At 40.6% G+C, this 19,672-nt stretch overlaps 1 protein-coding gene across 3 annotated transcripts in view; it reads left to right on the top strand.

Annotated features, from left to right (window-relative positions):
- si:ch211-278j3.3 (E3 ubiquitin-protein ligase RNF19B) overlaps positions 1 to 19,672 on the top strand; it is a 42,879-nt gene that overhangs the window by 4,106 nt on the left and 19,101 nt on the right. For all 3 annotated transcript variants that reach the window (XM_049589150.1, XM_049589151.1, XM_049589149.1), the window contains exons 2-3: positions 10,431 to 11,038; positions 11,810 to 12,300. In XM_049589150.1, the coding sequence (XP_049445107.1) occupies positions 10,886 to 11,038; positions 11,810 to 12,300 (644 nt within the window). In that variant the 5' untranslated portion in view covers positions 10,431 to 10,885. The remainder of the gene's footprint in view (positions 1 to 10,430; positions 11,039 to 11,809; positions 12,301 to 19,672) is intronic.

Here is a 19,672-nt window from a genome sequence, read left to right as displayed (position 1 = left end):
TAAGTATGTATGCACAAAGAGACACTCTGTGGATTTCTTTTTCAGGATGAGAGTGGGTTACTTTTTTGTGGGACTAATTTAACAAGATTGATTTTTACCTTCTCCAGTGGTGTGGCTATGTAACTCTCTGAGGTAGGTGTCTCCCAAACATTTAGCAGCAAGTTATGATTCACAGTTTTACTCATAAGTATGACACATAACTTGAATGAATACCTACACTGTTATCACAGTTATTCAACGTCATTGAAACCTGATATTTAGGTTGGAATTTCCACATGGATGGAGGGTGAAAACATGAGTGATTTAAGCTCCCTGCACTCTGGCACATAAAGAAAATTCTAGGACAGATTTTGAATTTGTCCTCTAATTCTCTATAATCCCAGAGACGCCTTAAGAATTTGAATTCTTGCAAAGGCTGTGTTTCCAGATTGTTCATTCTCCGTGGCCCAGAGTTCTCTAGAAAGTGAAACATCAAAGGAGTCCTATAGTGTAAAGGGGGGAGGTCAGATCTTTAAGTGTGTCTTTGGCCTCGGGAGAATTTTACGGTATACTGTACACACACCCATTCAAGGGAAAAGAAAATCATTAAGCTGTAAACTGAAGATGTACTCTCTCTCTTTCCGAGCAGCAGCTGTGTCCGTTCCTCGTCTTGTTAACTCTTTTCCCTGGAGCCTTCTGAAGGATGGCATTAAAGACAGCAGTGCTCTTTCTCCCCCCTTTATCTCACCCCCCACTGTCTCGTCATTGAAAATATTTAAAGAGAGGTCATAAAGTTAGTTAAACATGAATAATCTTAAGGAAGTATTATCATGCTTTAATGAGAGAATGTTTCATTGTTAGCTCAACTATTAGCCTGGGTGCTTTTTTGACACATCGCTAACATTGTATCTCACTGTAGTTGCACTGTGTTCAGTGATTAAAATACCCCTTTTCTCTAATCTATTTGTTCTTTTTGAAATATAAAATGCAATACTGAATTCCCTGTGAATGAATGGAAAACCACACACTGTTCATAAATAATGGACATAGCCATTGTGATGTCACCTAATGATTTGTAGACTCCTGTTTTGAAGCCTGGAGTTCAGCTCTCCAGTTGTCGCCATCTTGGATTAGAGGTTAGAGCTGCAGATGAGATGTTGTCTCACAGACAACCTGTCAAGAAAAGCAACTACGCCCTAAATGAACCTTAACTTTAAGCCTTAATAAAATGTATAGAGAAAAATATATAGACCAGAACTGTTTTTTTTGTACCAGGCTGTAAACATGTTTATTTCTCCTGTGAAGTTGAGCATTTTAACATGGTTATCAATGGAAACTGACTTGCTTTTGGAACCAGCCTCAAGTGGCCATTCTAGGAACTGCAGTTTTTAGCACATCCTCATTTGCTTAATTTACTCTCCAAAGGCCCAGACATACCAGCACGACTTTAGAGAACTAGCAGCGAAAAAGGCCCTCTACTGCGTTGCCTGACATTGCTCTGTGTTCGCTAAATGATCACACCCCAAAGACTTCACAATGGTCAACCACCACGTAGTTTTACACCTGCGTGAGAGGATATAACTCTCCACACCAACAGATGGTGGTAGTCTGTAATTCTAATTAAAAAAGGGAAATCGGAAGATTGTCTTGATGCTAGTTAGCCAGTTAGCACATTAACAACACAATCCAATGTTGAAAGAATAAAGGATATTTACTGTGCACCAGTAAACCATTACACAAATGATCACGAGACATTTTTGCTAAAGAGCTCAATGGCTAGAGAAAATAATGTTACCTATGTAACAAGTTTTTTTTTTTGGTCTCTACCCGTTTGACTTTAGCTGATTGTTTACTTTCCTCACTTCCATTTCTTTTCTCATGTGCTGAGATGAACTACAGATATCCTGTGTATCATTTTATTGATATTTTTTCAATGTTTGCTAACTACAGTGACCAACTAAACAAGCAACTGTTTGTCCACAAACATGTATTTGTGAAGACTGACCGTTTGGTGGGTCAGTGAAGTAAAAATAAACTCAGCTTTTGATGTCCCATGAGTGCCTGTTGTTTAAGTTGTGACTGTTTTCACTGACCTCGAGTCTGCCTGAACTAAAACATTCATTATGTTTATAGCGTAGCCACTGGTCATAGAAGACAAACAGCACCTCATCAGTGAGGAGCAGCTTCTTCGGTCGTTTCTGTATCCTCATCTCTGTATCCACATAAGTCACATGTGTATGTGTGCATAATGAAGTGTGTGTTTGTGTGTGCATGGAAGTGTGTGTGCATGTTAGTGGATTTTTATTTCTGCGGTTTCTGATGGATGGATGATCTGATTCAAGATGATGATGATGATGATGATCTATAAAAATAGAAAGGATGCTCTGCATAGACTGTGAACAGGACAATTGGAGTGAAAGATCATTATCTGATAAATGGTTTAGTCAGATGTTGAAGAAAAAAAAAGGAAAATATAATCTTACATCTACCCAGGTAGGTAGGAATGCTCGGCCCAGCATTGGCCACTTTGGTGCAGCAGTCTCAAACTGACAGTACCTCTTGCACCCTGATGAAGACCCTAGTGTCGAAACCGGTTGGTGTTTTAATGTAAGCAGCCATGTTTTGTCAAGTGCATTTGTTCCTGCTCCACATGAGTAAGTGAAGTCAATTTTTTTCCCTCCCAACTTGCCACAATACTTGGGCTGATTGTGCCACAACTGGTCCCAAAACTAGTCTGAGTAGTATTGCTAACTGGAGCTGATTATCAGCCCAAAATTGGTCTGAGTCTGAGCCCCTAAATCCTAGTTGAACCTGGCAGTAATATGTGGACCAGAGCCAACTCATATTTGGTCCTTTGCTGCCAAAACACAGCAAAGTTTGCCAACATGCAACAATGAAATACAGTGTTTGTATATAATCATATATAAATGCGTGTTTTGTCTTTAAATGAATTGATTGTGCATCCTTTGAACCTAAATAACTCCAAGTCCCTCATTGTTTATATTTATGTGTGCATGACAATTTTATAATCAAGGTTTGAAGATGGTTTATTTCCTGCTGATATAACGTTCTGTCCGATCTAATTCTATATAAACAGTCTGTACAAAGCCTCTGCCCATCTATTTGTCTTTGCTCAGCTGTGTGAGTTTTGTGCAAAACAAACAATTCTAAACATACTGATGGGAAACTTTCCCTCACAGTGACAACTTATCTAAGTTGTTAGGCAGCGACTTGTGTTGCCTATTTGGATACCTGTCGTTTAGTGTGGAGCTGTAAACCCTGGCTGAAGTCCGCTGAGCTCCAGTTAGCAATACTACTCAGACCAGTTTTGGACCAGTTATGGCACATACAATCAGCCCAAGTACTGTGGCAAGTCAATTTGAGACTGCAAACTAAGTGTGCCAAAGGAAGGCCAAAGCTGGGCCAAGCACTTCTGGCTACCTAGGTAGATTTGAGATTTTAATTTCCTTTTTATGTTCAACATTTTAATAAACCTTGTATTTATCACAGATAATGTTCAAAAACACTAAATTCTGTGTTTGTGTGTCTACTTGTACGTGTATCAGTGTGCCTGTGTGTGTTCGAGTGGGTACATGTGCTTGTGAAGGCGTAGATACACCTCAGAGACAGTATGTTCAGTGCATGAAATTTAGCTCTTTTGAATGTGTTATGTGTGTGCTTTTGATGTCTTCATATGTGGGAATTATGTCTATAAATAAACAGCAGCACAGTGAGTGTTCATCACAGAGGTCGGTGCTTTGGATCCTGTGCTTTGGCTAAGAAAGTCAGTCCCATGTGAAATGTGGATGTTGTGGAAATTCACGCAGATGCACAACACAGTTGCTGGAAGTCGGATGCAGAGAAGCTACATTTGGTGAAAAATCAAACAAGAAATTTGTACAGGGAGGACTTAATTCTTTCAAATTGTTGCTGGAAGTGCAAAGTTTCTTTTTATCAGGGACGACATAACACAGTATGCCTCCACTGCTTTGTTTTTAAAGTCTGCAAACAGATCGTCATGAGAGATTTGAGTCTGAATTTACAACAAGATAACAATTTTCACAAACTAAATGTTGGAGAAAGTAAAAAGTGAACAGTGGACCTCAGAACAAACACCACTGAACACCAAATGCTTGTAGCTGATGGTCAGGTTTTGAAGATGGTAACCTTATATGGAAAAATCCTCATTATCAAATGCACTTCTTCCGAATGAAGATTTTGTTGAAACAAATTTAAAAGGACTTTATTAAAGTTTTTTTTTTCAGCTGAAATTGCAGTTGTTACCACATTTACCATCACTGTCAGGGCAGGAAATGGTTTGTTAAGAGTTGTATGGATAGTGTAGCTGCAACATTGTCATTGTATCCTCCGTGTTGTCGGCCTGTGTGAAACAGAATGCTTTGAGTGTGTTCACAAGCAGCTCTCCTCTCATCTCACGTTTTCTGGAAGAAGGCCAGGACTAACTGATCACAAAAGACGTTGATTTTAATTTGTGTTGATTTGCAACGTATGGAAGCCCTGAGAGGAAAGCGAGGAAAAAAATTCTGATGATCCATTTTCTAAGTTTGATCAAAATTGTTTTATGTTTATGACTTAAGAACAGGTGAAAAACAGTTTTGTTGGGATAATTTTTGAACTTGTTTTTTTATGTCTCCGTGCTGTTGACAGCTGTGGCCAGAGGCATTATGTTTTCAGCTTGTCTGTCCATCTGTACATTTGTCCACCTGTTCATACGTACGTACGTATGTCCATATCTATCCATTTCATTCTTGTGAAAGCGATATCTCAAAACACTTTTTGGGAATATCTTCAAATTTGGCACAAACGTCCACTTTGACTCAACGATGAACTGATTAGATTTTATTGTTTAAAGGTTAAGGTCAGTGTGACCTTGCATCCCTCTCATTCTCGTGACCTCAATATCTAAAGAAGGCTTTGAGGGAGTTTTGTCAAATTTGGCACAAACGTCCACTTGGACTCAAGAATGAACTAATTAGAATTTGGTGGTCAAAGGTCAAAGTCACTGTGACCTCACAAAACATTTTTTAGAGGAGAACAGAATAGAGTATCTTTATTGTCGACCAGGAGTGACAAAAGACAACATTGTAAAAAGCAATCAACTAGTCAGTAAAACAAACATACAAAGTCATGACAAAACACTTAAACACATTAAATCAGCTCATTGTCTTGTCTGTCATTTTTGCCTCTAATTGATAGGAAAGCTAAGCGTAAAGAGGGGGAGAGATAGAGGGAGTGACATGCAGCCAAGGGCCAAAGACCGGAGTTGAACCCGGGCAACGGCATTGTAAGTGGGGCGTCTGCTCTATCCACTAAGCCACCAACGCCCTGGGATGGAGGACTTTTTAAAAACATTTTTAGTTGTCAAACGGACTCTATAGCACCTCCCACAGCTCAAGAGCTTGAACTGGTTAAAGAGAGGATGGGAGCTATCTGCCAAGATACTCCTTGCTTTCTCTTGTCCTTTTTGTAAAGAGTTGGGTCAAGGGCGTTAGTGGCTTGGCAACTATTTTACTTGTCCTAGAGAGTTTTGGCCATAACTCAGGAAGTCATATGCTAATTATGACAAATTTAATATCACATTGACTAATTGGATATAATGATGAAGCGGTGCCATTTTATTTTCAAAAGGTCAAAGGTCAACTTCACTGTGACATCATAATGTTCTGGACATTATTCAGTGTAGTATCTTAGGAACAGAAGGGGAGACATTTGCTCAGATACTGAACTGGTGACACTAATCTTGGGTGCCTTGAAACTGTGTTGACTGTATAGATCTTCTGTACTGCCGGGTTAAGATGTGTGTGAAGCATCCATGTTTTCATTGACAATGTAAACTGTAACTGTAATTTGATTGGTTTGCGGAGGCATAAGGCCGTGAGGTGGTAATTCTAGTTCCACCTGTTCCGCCTGTTTAACATTAAGGTACTTAGAAAGATTTTTCCTGGCAAAGTCATAACACGGGAGAGAGAACAAATTAGTTCAGCCTTAGAAAATGAATCACCAGAATTTTCTTTTAAAGGCAGTCACTCAGCAAAATATTTGGAACCCCTTATCTAAGATTTTTGTTTCAAAATGCTCTCAAATAGTAACTTTAGCTGTTAAATTAAAAAAAAGAAATAAATTATTTTAGGGAGAATTTCCCCAGAACCCCCCTGGAGAGTTGGGTCAGGATTAAAAGTGCCCCCCACGACCATGGGGGTCATATAGTCATCTGTAATGTTTACAATTTAAGTTGATCTCTAAACTTTTCTTACAGCAAACCCCGTTTTTCATGTCATCTGTGACTAGATTTTTCAGCAATAGCCATTGAATGGATTTGCATTCCGTTCTTGCCTCTCTAGTAGTTTCACAGTTAGTGGCGGAGTCCGCCTCTCCCAGCGAGGATTCAAACTGTACCTTAAATTTAGGATTTTTTTTCCAACTTGCCTCTCAAAGCTACCGTAGAGTCTTTGTTTCACCTCTAAAGATGTAGATATGTATCTGGCTCAAGACACACTTGCACATTCAGTTTCCTTCTTCTAAATTTGTTCTGTTAAAACATATTTTAATATTTGGTTTATACATTTTTAAAGAGATTTCCTAGAAGATCCTCTCCAAGAGAATCTTTAAGTTTTGCTTGCAAAAATGTTTGAACAGATATTTCCGATGTAAAATACATAAACTGAACAAAAACAGCTGTTTGAAATGTTCTGTGCATGTCCGTACGCGTTTCGTTTTTTTGCGGCACCGAGTTGTATCTCAGCAAAACGCAGATCTGAAGTGGAATGTCTTTAAAATATCAACACTAATCGTCAGTTTAAGGAGCCAACTTTTCAAAGGGCAGACATGTTTTTCCTTTACTCTTAAATTACCATATTGTATATAATGATGTGCTGCTGCAAGAGGAGCCTGCTGTTCATGTCAATTTAAACATATCCACAGGAGTAGAATATAAATACGACTCTAACTCTCAGTCTCTATGCAAGATGGCAGGTTAGGCACTGCAGTGTTACATAAATCCAGAGTCTTTGTGCATCCTTGTTTAAAGAATGATGAAGCATATAGCTCCTGTAGCCATAACCTGCCTCCAGCCAGTGCAGTTAATCTGATATTAAAAAAATGAATCACTTTTTAAGATCATAGATGTAACTTTAGAGAAAGTGAAACTGTTTAAGATCTTTAAATAGAAGCTGATCTATCATCTCATATTTCATGTCGCGTTCTATGGTCCAATTTGACGTAGTGTCAATATGGAGACAGCTATTTTAATTGGTCTGGGGTTGCATGAATCACCTCATGCTCTCTGTGCTCTCTGGGCCTGATTATGAAAGCTCGCTGCTGCCTAATGGAGACAGAATGAGTTGTCTGTGCTGTCTATCACTGCCTCTACCCTGCCCCACCCCCCCGTGTCCCCCGATCCTTTCTGTCAAACCAGTCGCAACTCTCTCGTCCATCTGCTCTTTGTGTCTCGTGGCTGTGACCTTATTGCTCATGTCTGGGGCTGCATGACGGGTCGCGGACACCCAAACCCCTCAGTGTCTTTTAAGTTTGAATTTTATTCCATATAAACGTCTCTCGGGGGATTTTAAGTAGAGATTCGGGAGTAAAATGGCATAGTTTGAAAGGTCAGATTTTAAAATAAGTTCCTGGTATTGTGTCTGTGTCATGTTTCAAGTAAATGAGAGAGACAGAGCACACTATTTAATACATGATATATCTTGTATTTATGGCGTAGTTTTGCTGTAATTAAATATTAAAATGTCGCTAACGATCATAAAGATATAAGAAATGAAACATCATAGCACACACTGAGCCATCTGTGTTATTGTGTAGACGTCCTGTTTGCTGTTGATGCTCTGTATAATATGATTTTGAGTTTACAGCCAGAGGGAAAAAGTTCATAGATTACATTTATATTCATGCGAACAGGGTTCACAGAGAGGTGTTTTCTACATCAGTAATGTTCAAAAGAGAATAAAAGTTCAATTACAGTGTGAATCGAAGCAAGCCGTGGCTGAGTACATCGAAAACATCATTGATTTTAAATATTTTATCACATTTATTATTACATTTTTTTACTTAGTTGTAAATGGCATTGATGTTGGTTTAGATTAGCAGCTCCCAAACTTTTTGGTTTTGCTGCAAGCATGCAGGCACATCTGATATATAATAATCAGGACACATGTACTCTGCAGAGTGATGTACTATATTCTATAGCCTAGTTAATTGACACAAATAGAACACACACAGGTCAAATCGAAAACAGCCCATGTACACACAAATATATGAGCATTAAAACAAAGACAGCGCACGACAGGCTGCCTATGAGGGACTGAGAGTTACCCCTCTCATACAGATGAGCCCAATCATCAAGTCAGGGTCACGTATCAACAAACCAGCACACATCAATAGAAAAAGAGCATAAAATAAAAATATCCCTTTGTAAATATTTTAGAGACCTCACAAATTTTCAGAAGTCATGTTTACAGGGGAGCTCATGTCTTATTAAGAGGAGCCGAGCTCCCTCTGCCTCCTCTCATCACCAGATGCGTCTGTCAACAGGTTGTGATCAGTTCAACCAAAGAGTGAATTTCCTTGCTAGTGCTAGGTTTGATTTTTTTGACCTCCGAAATAGTAAAATCTCCCTTGAATTCACAAGAAAAAAGCAGAGATCAGGAAAATAAATGTCGTTTCGCACAGCAGAAATATAATTTGCTTGCCCTCCTTTCCTATTAACCACTCTGTGACCCTCAGATCTGTCTTGTGACATCTTTGAGGCTCTCTGACCCAAAGGTCAAGAACTAGCGGCTTAAATCAATATCAGTAGATTAAACAATCCAATTCCAGATTTGTCTCAATATTCATATTCATAATCTTTTTGGAAATAGATTAACGTACCCTCATAAAAAGGTTTGCATGATATCTAACAATTTAGCACCCCGCAAATGGCATGACATTATGTATTCTTAAGTGCTATATTGTAGGCAACTGGACTTGCTTGAGTTTCTTGAGGATGTTTCACCTTTCATCCAAGAAGCTTCTCCAGTTCTGAGGGACTGGTGCAGAGTCGCAGGCTTTAAACCCTGTGTGGGTGTGAAACCTTACAGAGTGGCTGGGGTCACACGTGAGCTGTAAGGGCTGAGCTGTAAGCCTGCGACTCTGCACCAGTCTGTTAGAACTGAAGAAGCCTCTTGGATGAGAGGTAAAAGGTCTTCAAGACACTCAAGCATGTCCAGTTGCCTGCGATATAGCACTTAAGATTACCATGACCTGGATGACAGAGTCTTCACCAACACGTCACATTATATACTTAATGAAAAGTTACGTTAGTATAAAGTTACACCGGTTAGGTTTGGAAAAAGTAACATGAAACATGATGACGATGTACCTTACAATAACGCAAAGTTCACTTCACACGGGATATGAATGCCAGTCTCCTGGGGGAAGGTTCTGTGTTTGTTTGACCCATCCAACACCCCAAGCCACATCCTTACCAAGTGGCAACCTCAGAGACTGAAAAGTGAAGCCGAATTGAAAGTGCCAAAACTGCAGTTCATCCAACGGCCACTTGAGGCTGGCTCCAAAACAGAGTAAATCCCCATAGACCACCATGTTGAAATGCCCAACTTTACAGCAGAAATACAGGTTTAGAGCCTGGTACAAATAACTGTTTTGGTCTAGCTACTTTCAACATACATGACAACTGTACGGGGGCTAATTTTTTTATTTATTTTTTTTTTTTACAGCTTACCCTTTTACATTTTATTAAGGCCCAAAGTTATGCATATTTAAAGGCGGGGACGCTCTGTGAGTCACATCCACACCTCACTCCTCCACAGCTCCACCCTCTCTTCCTAATACGGTCACTTCGGGCTCCAAAAAGCCAAGATGGCAAACTCGAGGCTTTAAAACGGGAGTCCACAAACCAAAGGGTGACATCACAGTAGCTGTGTCCATTATTTACACAGTTTATGGTACTTACACAAACTTTCACACTTTATACTACTTCCATCTTTACATCCATCAGCCGACTAGTCACGTGGTCGCAGCCTTCCAAATTACGTGGGTTATATACAAATTTTGATGCATTACTTTTCATTGGTACACGTAGAATCAGTGCATGAGAACAGTCTGTGTGGATATATGTCATAATAAAGAAAATGTATGTGTAATTACACATAAAATGTGGTGATTCAATTGATGTTGATTACAGTAATTTGTGTTCTACTGTAATAAATTCCATTAAACAAAACATCAAGATGATAATGCACTGAAAGTTAATAATTATATTCAACTATCTCCTTGCCTTTGATGCATTTAGCCGCTCAACTTTTCATGTAGGGACTTTTTAATATAACAAAATACTGTATTTACTGACCAAATGGCAGAGAGCACATCCTATTATTTCTCACTCACTGTAATTTAGTCATGATTGTGATGTTTGTTTCCAGGTGAAGGGACTGTTTGCAGTGAAGAAGAGGTCTAAAATGATGAAGGACACTCAGCCAGTCCAGGGCTAACTCAGACCAAGGGAACTGCAGTGGAGGTGGAGGAGGAAGAGGAAGGGGGGAGAGAAGACTGAAGAGAGACAAAATAAAAAATCACATGACCCGGCCTCGGAAAGGCTCCAAATTAGTGATGTTCCCCTCGGGCAGGGATTACCTCCTCCCCGTCGTCTACCTCTCCATCTCTCCCGCTCTTCCTCCCTCGCACAGCAGAGCAGCCGCCCAGCTCCAAGACTCTGAGCCGTGAGCGCTTGCTGTGCTCACCCGCCCACACACAAACTCACACAAACACACACACACACGCTCCCTCTCTCTGGCACACACAAACGCACACTTCCGCATCCTGCCCATGGTCGTTGGCCTGTCCTCCTCAGCTGCTGCTCCTGCTCTAGTCCCTGACCATGAAGAGGCCCAAGCAGCAGACGGGGCCGCTGAGCTTCCTGAACTTCTTCAGCAGGAAGCCCAAATCGGAGCCAAAGCCCGAGAGGCCTGTGGAAGCGTGGCCCAGAGAGGAGGTGGCCATCACGCTGACCCCGAGCGAGCATCCAGAGCAGGTGAGACTGAGGAACTAATCCCATTTCTGTCATAATATAGTATTTCTCCTAGTTTTGGCTTGGCTTCTGGTAACCTCTGTGAGTTTTAGTTTTCATAAAAAGTTTGATCTTGGTTTTATATGTTACAGTTTGAATCTCTAATTTTATAAAGTCTGTTTAGAAGCCATTTTGGAGTTGGAATCGGTGGTGCTATCTTTTTAAATACACTGACAGAAATTTGCATTTGGATAAAAAAATGAAGGGATTTGTCAGGGATTAATATTTGTTTTTAAATTGTAGACGATTTTAAGCCCTATTATCATTATAAATTGCTCATTATTAGTTCATCATCCCTCCGTATTTATAGTTAAATGTCTGGTTTTGTTGCTTCATTTAAATTGTCTAAAGAAAGAAAGAGGGAACGTGAAGACAGGCTGTAGATCATTAACTTTGGACGTTTTAGCTTCTGCTTGCTTCCTCCCTCTGCCCTACTGTTACAGCCCAAATCCATTAGAGTGTTTATTTAATTAATTGGTAATTTCGAGAAATTATGTTGCCAAGAAACCAGCTACACCAAGCATCCACCCACATACACACTCAGCAATACTGATTCTTACTAGAAACGTGGGGACGTTACTTTTGCTTGGATTTATTTCTTAAAATAAACCATTTTTTGTGAACCTCAGCAGAATATCTCGCACGTTGTCACCCTGCGTGTCCCCGTGTGTTTGAGAACATTTATAGTGTGCATGATTGTATACAGTAAATCAGCAGCTCTGTGACTGTTTGCAGGACCTCAGCATCACAGCAGAAGAGGCTGGAGAATCAAGAGTTTCTGGAGGAGAAAGAGGAGAAGGAGGAGGTCCGCCAGCAGCGGCTGAGGCAGGCGAGGAAGGCGCCGCCACGGCCGAGTGCGTGGGAGGGGCCAGCAGCGGCTCCACTGGCGTCCTGTCCCTCTCCTCCTCCAGCCAGGAGCAGCTATTGGATGAACACCTGGAGGAGTGCCCACTGTGCCTGCTCAGTCAACCGCGTTGCCACTTCCCACGACTCACCTCCTGTTCCCACCGAACATGCTCTGACTGCCTCCGCCAGTACCTGCGCATCGAGATATCAGAGAGCCGGGTGGGCATCGCGTGCCCGCAGTGCCCTGAGACACTGGCACCGCTGGATGTTCGTGCCATCCTGGATGACCGGGCGCTTCTGGAGCGGTTTGAGGAGTACCAGTTGAGGCGTTTCCTGGCTGCTGATCCAGATACACGCTGGTGCCCTGCGCCTGACTGCAGGTGAGAAGGAGACCACCATAACATTTTATAAAGCAGTTTCATACCTGCACCAGGAGATATTTCCCTTCAAAATCATACTTAAGTTAAGCTAAAGGAAAATATTGGTATTTTTTAACCTGGGCCCTATTAGTCTCTCTCCATGGGATATTTAAAAATAGCGGGTTTGTGCATTTATTTCTTCCAAGCGAAGTTCGGGGTTTTAGTGTCGCCGTAGTTCACATAATCTGGTCAAAATTAATATATTTAAACGCTTGAAGATGAGACCACTGTGTGCTCTTTTTTCTCTGTCTTTTGACTTCTCTATTCTTGTCTTCTCACCCTCTCTTTCCAACCTGTAGAATATGACATGCCTTCTGATGTCATCGTGGTTCACACTTCAAGAAAACCTGCTATTTTTTTGTTGAGTAACAAATGAACCAACTTCTTTTGGCTGAAATGCTCTGAACATTTTAGCCAGTTCTATGTTGATGGAAAGGGGTATGACAGGCTCAGATTGTTATTATCATTTTCCATGGCTACATGCGAGAAAACAAAGTTTTCTTCACAAATTCAAGGTAACACAGCATGACTAATCGATATACAAACATTCATTTTAAGGTTTACCTGTACCTTTAGCTAACAACATTAAGAGAAGCTTATTAAATAAGCGAGAGGAAAAGGCATGTTTAATGAAAATAATGGCATATTTAGATTGCCTAAACTAAAATGTACTTTTTATTGACATCTTGAGTCACACAGTAGAAATTCACTGTACTGTAATTACCTTATGAAAAAAAAAACAAAAGCTCTAATTCAGTATTACAATATGGCAGCTCTTGTCAAAGCCCCATCAGCCCACCACCGGCTTTATGTTGTAAAACACAAGACTTGAAGCAGATTTCCAGTGTCAGAATGATTGATTGAGCTTTGAAAGGATGAGCTGACAGCAAAGTGAAAGCTCAGTTTGAACTTTATATGCATCCCAAGGCTGTTTTAAGTTTGATGCAACCAAAATATTTTGCAGATACTGAAACGGTGAATCATGAAGTAGGCCTCCCTCCACTTTGTAACAGCAACCCTTACAGACTCTATGTGCATGTGTGACTATATACAGTAACAGTAACCACATACTGCATTGGGAGTTAAGGGACGAATTCACCTTTAATCAGTTTACTACAACAGCACTTTGAGTGATATGTGCCTGGCATTTCAGGGACCATTTGACATTTCCTTGCTCTCTGATGGTAACTGGCTGAAATGTGGATTACATCATGTCACGTGGAGATGAAGCACAGCTACAATGTAATTTCATTGCAGAATAGATTGAAGACATCATCATAAATCACACAGGGAAAAATCCACTGTCGGAAAGTCGATTTTTTTCTTCCAGCCCAGTCACCAGAATAAAATGTTGGCATTGTCCATTTCTGCAAACCACAGATACATTACATTTGTACATGTCAAAAGTGATGTAGACATTAGTTTTAAAAACTGGGATTTTTAGTTATTTTAGGCAAAAATATTATCTTTTCTAAAACTTGTTAACCACAGTGTTTTTGAGACGTAAAGAAATATACATTTTCAGCATATTTGCTACATCCTGGGTCTTCAACAGAGGGTCGGCAAACCCCCTGGAGGGTAACTGCTGACCCCTTTTTTGCAAAGATAAGATGCAAAAGTATGTCTTTTAGTAATGACCAGGGCCTCTGCCAAGTGGCAAATTATGACGAGTATGTATGAGATCATGTCAGTTTTCACATTCATCTGCTGAAGGAGGAAAGTAATAATTACGCTGTCGGCAAAGCAGTAATGATTGTGCTAAGTGGCTAATGGGCATGTAGCTACTTCCATGTTTCAGATGATACATCATGTTTGTAGTCGACCAATGAAGATGAGTTTACATATCACCTTGGGTTTGTCCTTCACCTTCTCAAAATGATCCCACACTTTGGATTTCCTGCCCGACATGTTATTAACTAGCCTGTGGAATAACCGCAGGTACCAGCCCTGGAAATTAACCTGACTCCTGTCTGACTGCTGAGCGTGGACACTTCCTGTGTCTGTCCTTTCAAATTAAATTCCCACATGGTTCATATAGGTTTTGATTTATTCTGACAAGGTGCAGCTCCTAACAATGTTTCAGGGTTTTCTTTTTGCGACTAAGGGACCGATGAAATCTTACTGACTAATGACCTTCCTAGTCGACAAACGTTTAGTTGACTATAAGGGGGCAATCTTATCTGCGTCACTATTAAACGCCCCACACAATGGAGGTAGTTTAATGAGCATGAAAGTCTGCTCAGGGTGGGTGGATAGGTCCAACAAACACCAGACTTTGACTCACAAGAGTGGTGTTTTAAACAAGCAAACAAAAACATCAGATGTGGGATTTCTGCCACTCAAAGCCTGGTGTTTTATAGCAATATCCACATTCTTTTCTAGAGATGTACCAACACCACTTTTTCCTTCCCAATACCGATTCCGATCCCTGAACCTTAGGTATCTGCTGATACCGAGTACCGATCCGATACCAGCGCGTAAAATAAAAATGGATGGGATATGAATTGTTGTATGTCTCAACTCCTAAAACTCTATGTAAAACATTAAGAAATAAATACATAATAATAGAATGAATGCCATAAAACTTTTTTTTATTATTATTATTATCCAGTGTTGACACAGATCAAGACACAGGTTAAAGTGCAGCCACACAATTTGGTTAAAAAGACATTTAAAGGCTACAGTAGAATGCTTTTTAAACTCCGCTCTGATTGCGTTTCGTTTGCCTGTAGCGTGCGTATGCGTAATGAGGTGAGGCATTACATGATATCAGATTGGTCATAGGCTGTACTCGCCGATACTGCATTTTAGGCAGTATCGGAGGCATTTCCGATACTGGTATCGGTACAACTCTATTCTTTTCCAAACATAACTAAGTATTTCAGTGCCTAAACCTAACTGCCAACCCCTTCTTACTGCTGACCCATTCTTTGCCAAGATAAAATGCAAAAGGATGTCCTGTAGTCATGACCAGGGCCTCTGCCAAGTGGCAAATTATGACGAGTAGGTATGAGATCACGTTGGATTTCACCTTCATCTGCTGAAGGAGGAAAGTCCTCTGTGCACACTGTAAATCTGAGTTTAACACATGCACGTACAAGTTACTGCAAAGGGGCTGCCACCTTTTTTTCCTTTTCAGAAATATGTAGAAAATATACATTGGCACCAATCCAACATATGTTGCCTTTTGCAACAACCTATCTTTGTGAAAATGGATTTTTACTCCCTCACCTACCTGAAAAGCAAAAACAGCCTGAGGCTCACAACCTCCAACCGTTCAGTTTAATATGCAATTCAGTTTTCTACAATATATGTAGCCGCAGGTTGCTGCTCCGTCTCTCTTTCAGCTAAGGGATCCTTGGCCTAAAAAATGTTGAAGACCCCAGCGCAACATAATAAAGTACAAATGTTACATATCCGTGGTTTGCAGAAACATATAATGCCAACATTTATTCTGGCAATTGGGTTGTTTTTGTCCCCCTTTGACAGCAGCCTCAGTAGACCACAATGCAATGCAACCGCAAGACATGTTCTGAGTTAACTCATCCTCTCTGCTGTCGTTTACAACATATACAGACACTGATCTATTGATGTATCACCTTATTGTTCACAGAGGGGTAACAGGATAGGGCTGCTGACGGGAAATCATAATGTGTGTGCACGTGTGTGTGTGCGTTCAATGAATATTTGTGGTGAAAAGCACGTATGCACAAGGGTTCAGGACTCAGTGGTAGACTGTCTGTCTCCCCAACTGTCAGTGCTTACAGCCCGGTCGTGATGAATGAGTGGAGCAAAAATCAATACGCCAATCTGTCTGATGCTGTGGTGAATTAAATATAACTCAGAGGAACAAGATTGGGTTTCTATCTACAACAAATCCGCCGACTTTTGAGTTCCATGCATTTGAAAATGTTTACGAGTGGAGGTCAGCAAAGATTTAGATTTTAAATCACTAATAGTTCCCACATAGAGAAGCCTTTGAAGCGGTGACCCATTATGTAAACTGGTCACAGTTATGGTTTGTGTATTCCCATGCTCCCAACATACACACATTCCTCGAGGTCTTAGTGACAGAAGCTTAGTTGGAGATTATGTCGGCTCTGAGAAAGTGTGGCAAAACGTGGTGCTGTGTGTGTGTGTGTGTGTGTGTGTCCACGCGCTTGTGTCTACGTGTGCACATTTTGTCATGTCTTTGCTGCATATGCGATGCTGCTGTAGGTGGTTTCAAATGAGAAGCTGCCAGGGATTTTTCAGCGCACACGGACAGAATCTAAATCACAAGTATTTCAAGTGGAAATCTTTCTGCGCCTGTGCCAATGTCAAATAACAGCAGTTTTATCTGACGTGAGAGGAAGGATTTTCGTGTTTGCCCCTAAAGAAGGCTGTGTGGTTTGTTTCTCTGAGCATGAAGAGAACATTAAGTTCTCAACTAAGATGAATCATATTGATTGAAATAGAGATATAGAGCATTTTTGTTTGGGCTACTGTCAAACATATGACAATTATACCACATATCCTGTATTTTTTTTTACTTTGAAATATGTACTTACAGAGTTTTCTTGTAAACAACAAACTTATGTTTACATTCAGTTTTTCCCACCAAAATGTGTTACATCTTCTCGGTCTAGAAAATATGTTTAATGCATTTCCTTTCTCATAGAACATGTGGATAACTGATTTTCTAAACATTTTCAGACTTTACTTACATCCACTAAACCTCTTCTTCATCCCTACTGTTTGCTGTCACACTGCTATGCTTCTGTGGGAAACTTTTGTCAGGTCTGTGTGTTGTGTGACTGCAAGCTCCTGCGTGTGCATCTTTAGGCACAAGGTACAAACAAAACGGGGACCTGCTCGTGGAAACTCACTACCTGGGCATCAGAATACACTAATACAGTTCTAGTATGTTGCAGAGAAAAGTTGCAGCGGTGTGAACTGGACGGTCTCAGCTCGACTCAAGCCAGCTGTCACCTGCAACTCAGCTGGTCAATTTGCCGGCGGCTGGTTTTAGGAAGTGAAGCACATCACCTGTTTCAACAGCCAGTTGGCTTGTAGTGAAGTCTGCTTGTCAAGTCAAAATGACAGTAGATGGTGTGTTCACTTGCTGCGGCAGCTGGTGCTCTGTCCCCGCTGAGCCCTGTGTTTTCGTCCTCATGGTGTGGTCACTGCTGCAGCTTGCTGTCTGTGCTTATGCCCCTCCACACACATTTTAATTGGTGCTGGTTATTTATATAATTGTGGCGCATTTATTATGAATACAGTCCATCTGTTGCTCGTTTTGTTTCTGTTTTTCGGCGTTTCATCACTACTACAAATGCAGCTGTAGCCAGTATCTCATTATCATGATCCTCATTCATGTTTTAAGGAGCTACAAATTATAATATAAACCTGACAAGCTGGGAATCAGAGTGCAGAGGGTTGTTGCACAGACATGATTCACCGTCTCATCTAGTTGCACTGGTGTGAACCAGCAGGCTTTTTCAATGCTGCAGAATGGTGCATTGCAATTAGTTGCCTGTTTCAACTTGTCTTGTTGCGAATCTTTGGTCTGAACTGGGCTTCACATACACATTAAAACAATTGTTTAGCGTCTGTGTGAGATGCACCTGGCTTTTCACCAACTCCAGTGTAAACCCATCCGCATCATTGTCTAACGCACAGCACAGTGGACTTATGTAACCCTTTTTAGCTGAAAGTTGCGCAATATATTTAAGGTTTTTGTATATTAAGTCCAGGTTTTATTAGGCCAGGAAATCAGAAGCCACTAGGATCGATTACTGAGTAAACCGAACTGTACACCAGCTCTAACACTATGACACAAAATTCTCCCTTTGAAGGAATGATACCTCCTTTTAATTAGAAGTTAAGAGAGAGAGGGAAACAAATATAAATATTTACAAGAGCACAATTATTATCCGTGTAATTGGAAAACAAAAATCCTACCTTACTAAATTCAAGTTTCAGTTAGACCCAAATTTCCTACAGTCACCTTAATCACTGAGGTGGACACAGTTCTTGTGTCTGACACTTGTCATCCAGAACTAGGTGACAGTTCTGTTAGTGCCGCTGTGGAAGTGTGCAGCTGTTCGTCTTACCGCACTGTAGAATGCGTTGGTTGAGTGTGTGTAGACACAGTCCTTGTAATCCACGGCTTCAATCTTCTGCATCCAACTGAGTCTCTAGTTCATCTCCATTGGGCTGTAGCTCGCCATCAAACATCCAACAGTATCCAGGCTCAAACTCCATGTAGGTCCAAAAAACCTGACCTGTAGTGGGTAAGGTCAGAACTCACATTCAATCTTCTAATCTGAAATAATAGACAACAAAATAAAAGCTGCAACTTGTCTTATCAAATCATCTCACTGTGTTCTATATTACCAACAAGAGTATAAATGTCAAGTCCTCTCAATGTTCTTTAGATTAACTAAAGAGTAAACATGAGGACTGTTGAAACATTAGTAATATTGTAAATTATCAACAAAAACACATTCGGGGGAACTGCGATTGCTGAAATAATCTTATTTGAAATGTAAAGGACTATCAAAATGTCCTCTCCTTTGCATGACAGTGGGCATCACAACACCAACACCAAGAAAAACACCTGCCTCATGCCCTTCACCATGCAATAATGACCTACAGTCACATGCACAAATATTAACTAACAATTAACAAAGGTACAGTTTTGTGTAATTAAGGCACAGATTCTGGAGCTTAAAACAACACCAATAAATATTCAGTGTGCAACAGATATGCAAAGACTTAGTACACAGTTACACTTCAAAATAGCACAACTAAGACTTTTTGCATCAGTAAATTTTCTTATGTGTTTGTTAGCATTACGGCTAGCACTTCTCTGCTAAACATACCAGCTAGTGCTTATTGTTAGTCTTAGTAACTACCACATCTCTGATATTATTAATTAGCGCTTTATGCTTTTTTGTTGGTATTATGATCTCGTGTTTATCCATTAGCATTCGCGACTAGCAATTCCCCGCTGGCGCTAGTGGCTAGCGCGTATCCGTTAGCACTAGCGGTTAGCATTTTTTATCCTTTAGCGCTGGTGCTCCAACAGTCAAAAAATACCTTACCAATGCGGCAGCTAGTGACAATAGGATCCTCTGGCCGTATTCACACAGGATGGGTGTGTTCAAAGGATTATCAAAGCTGCTTTAGCTGGCTTTTAATCAATTTCTGTAGTGTTTCAGTCCAAGTTCAATGTTAGCTCCTGTTCCGTTGGCTGCCATTTTCCAGCTCAGTGAACCGGAAGTAATACTTAATTGGCTGGCTGCTAACCTATCTTCCCTCAACGTACAGTATAATAATTACATATGTC

This window comes from Epinephelus fuscoguttatus, linkage group LG11 (genome assembly GCF_011397635.1).
Source record: "Epinephelus fuscoguttatus linkage group LG11, E.fuscoguttatus.final_Chr_v1".
NCBI lineage: Eukaryota > Metazoa > Chordata > Actinopteri > Perciformes > Serranidae > Epinephelus > Epinephelus fuscoguttatus.
The sequence above is the reverse complement of the archived record's forward strand: the minus strand, read 5'-3'. Positions and strand labels throughout refer to the sequence as shown.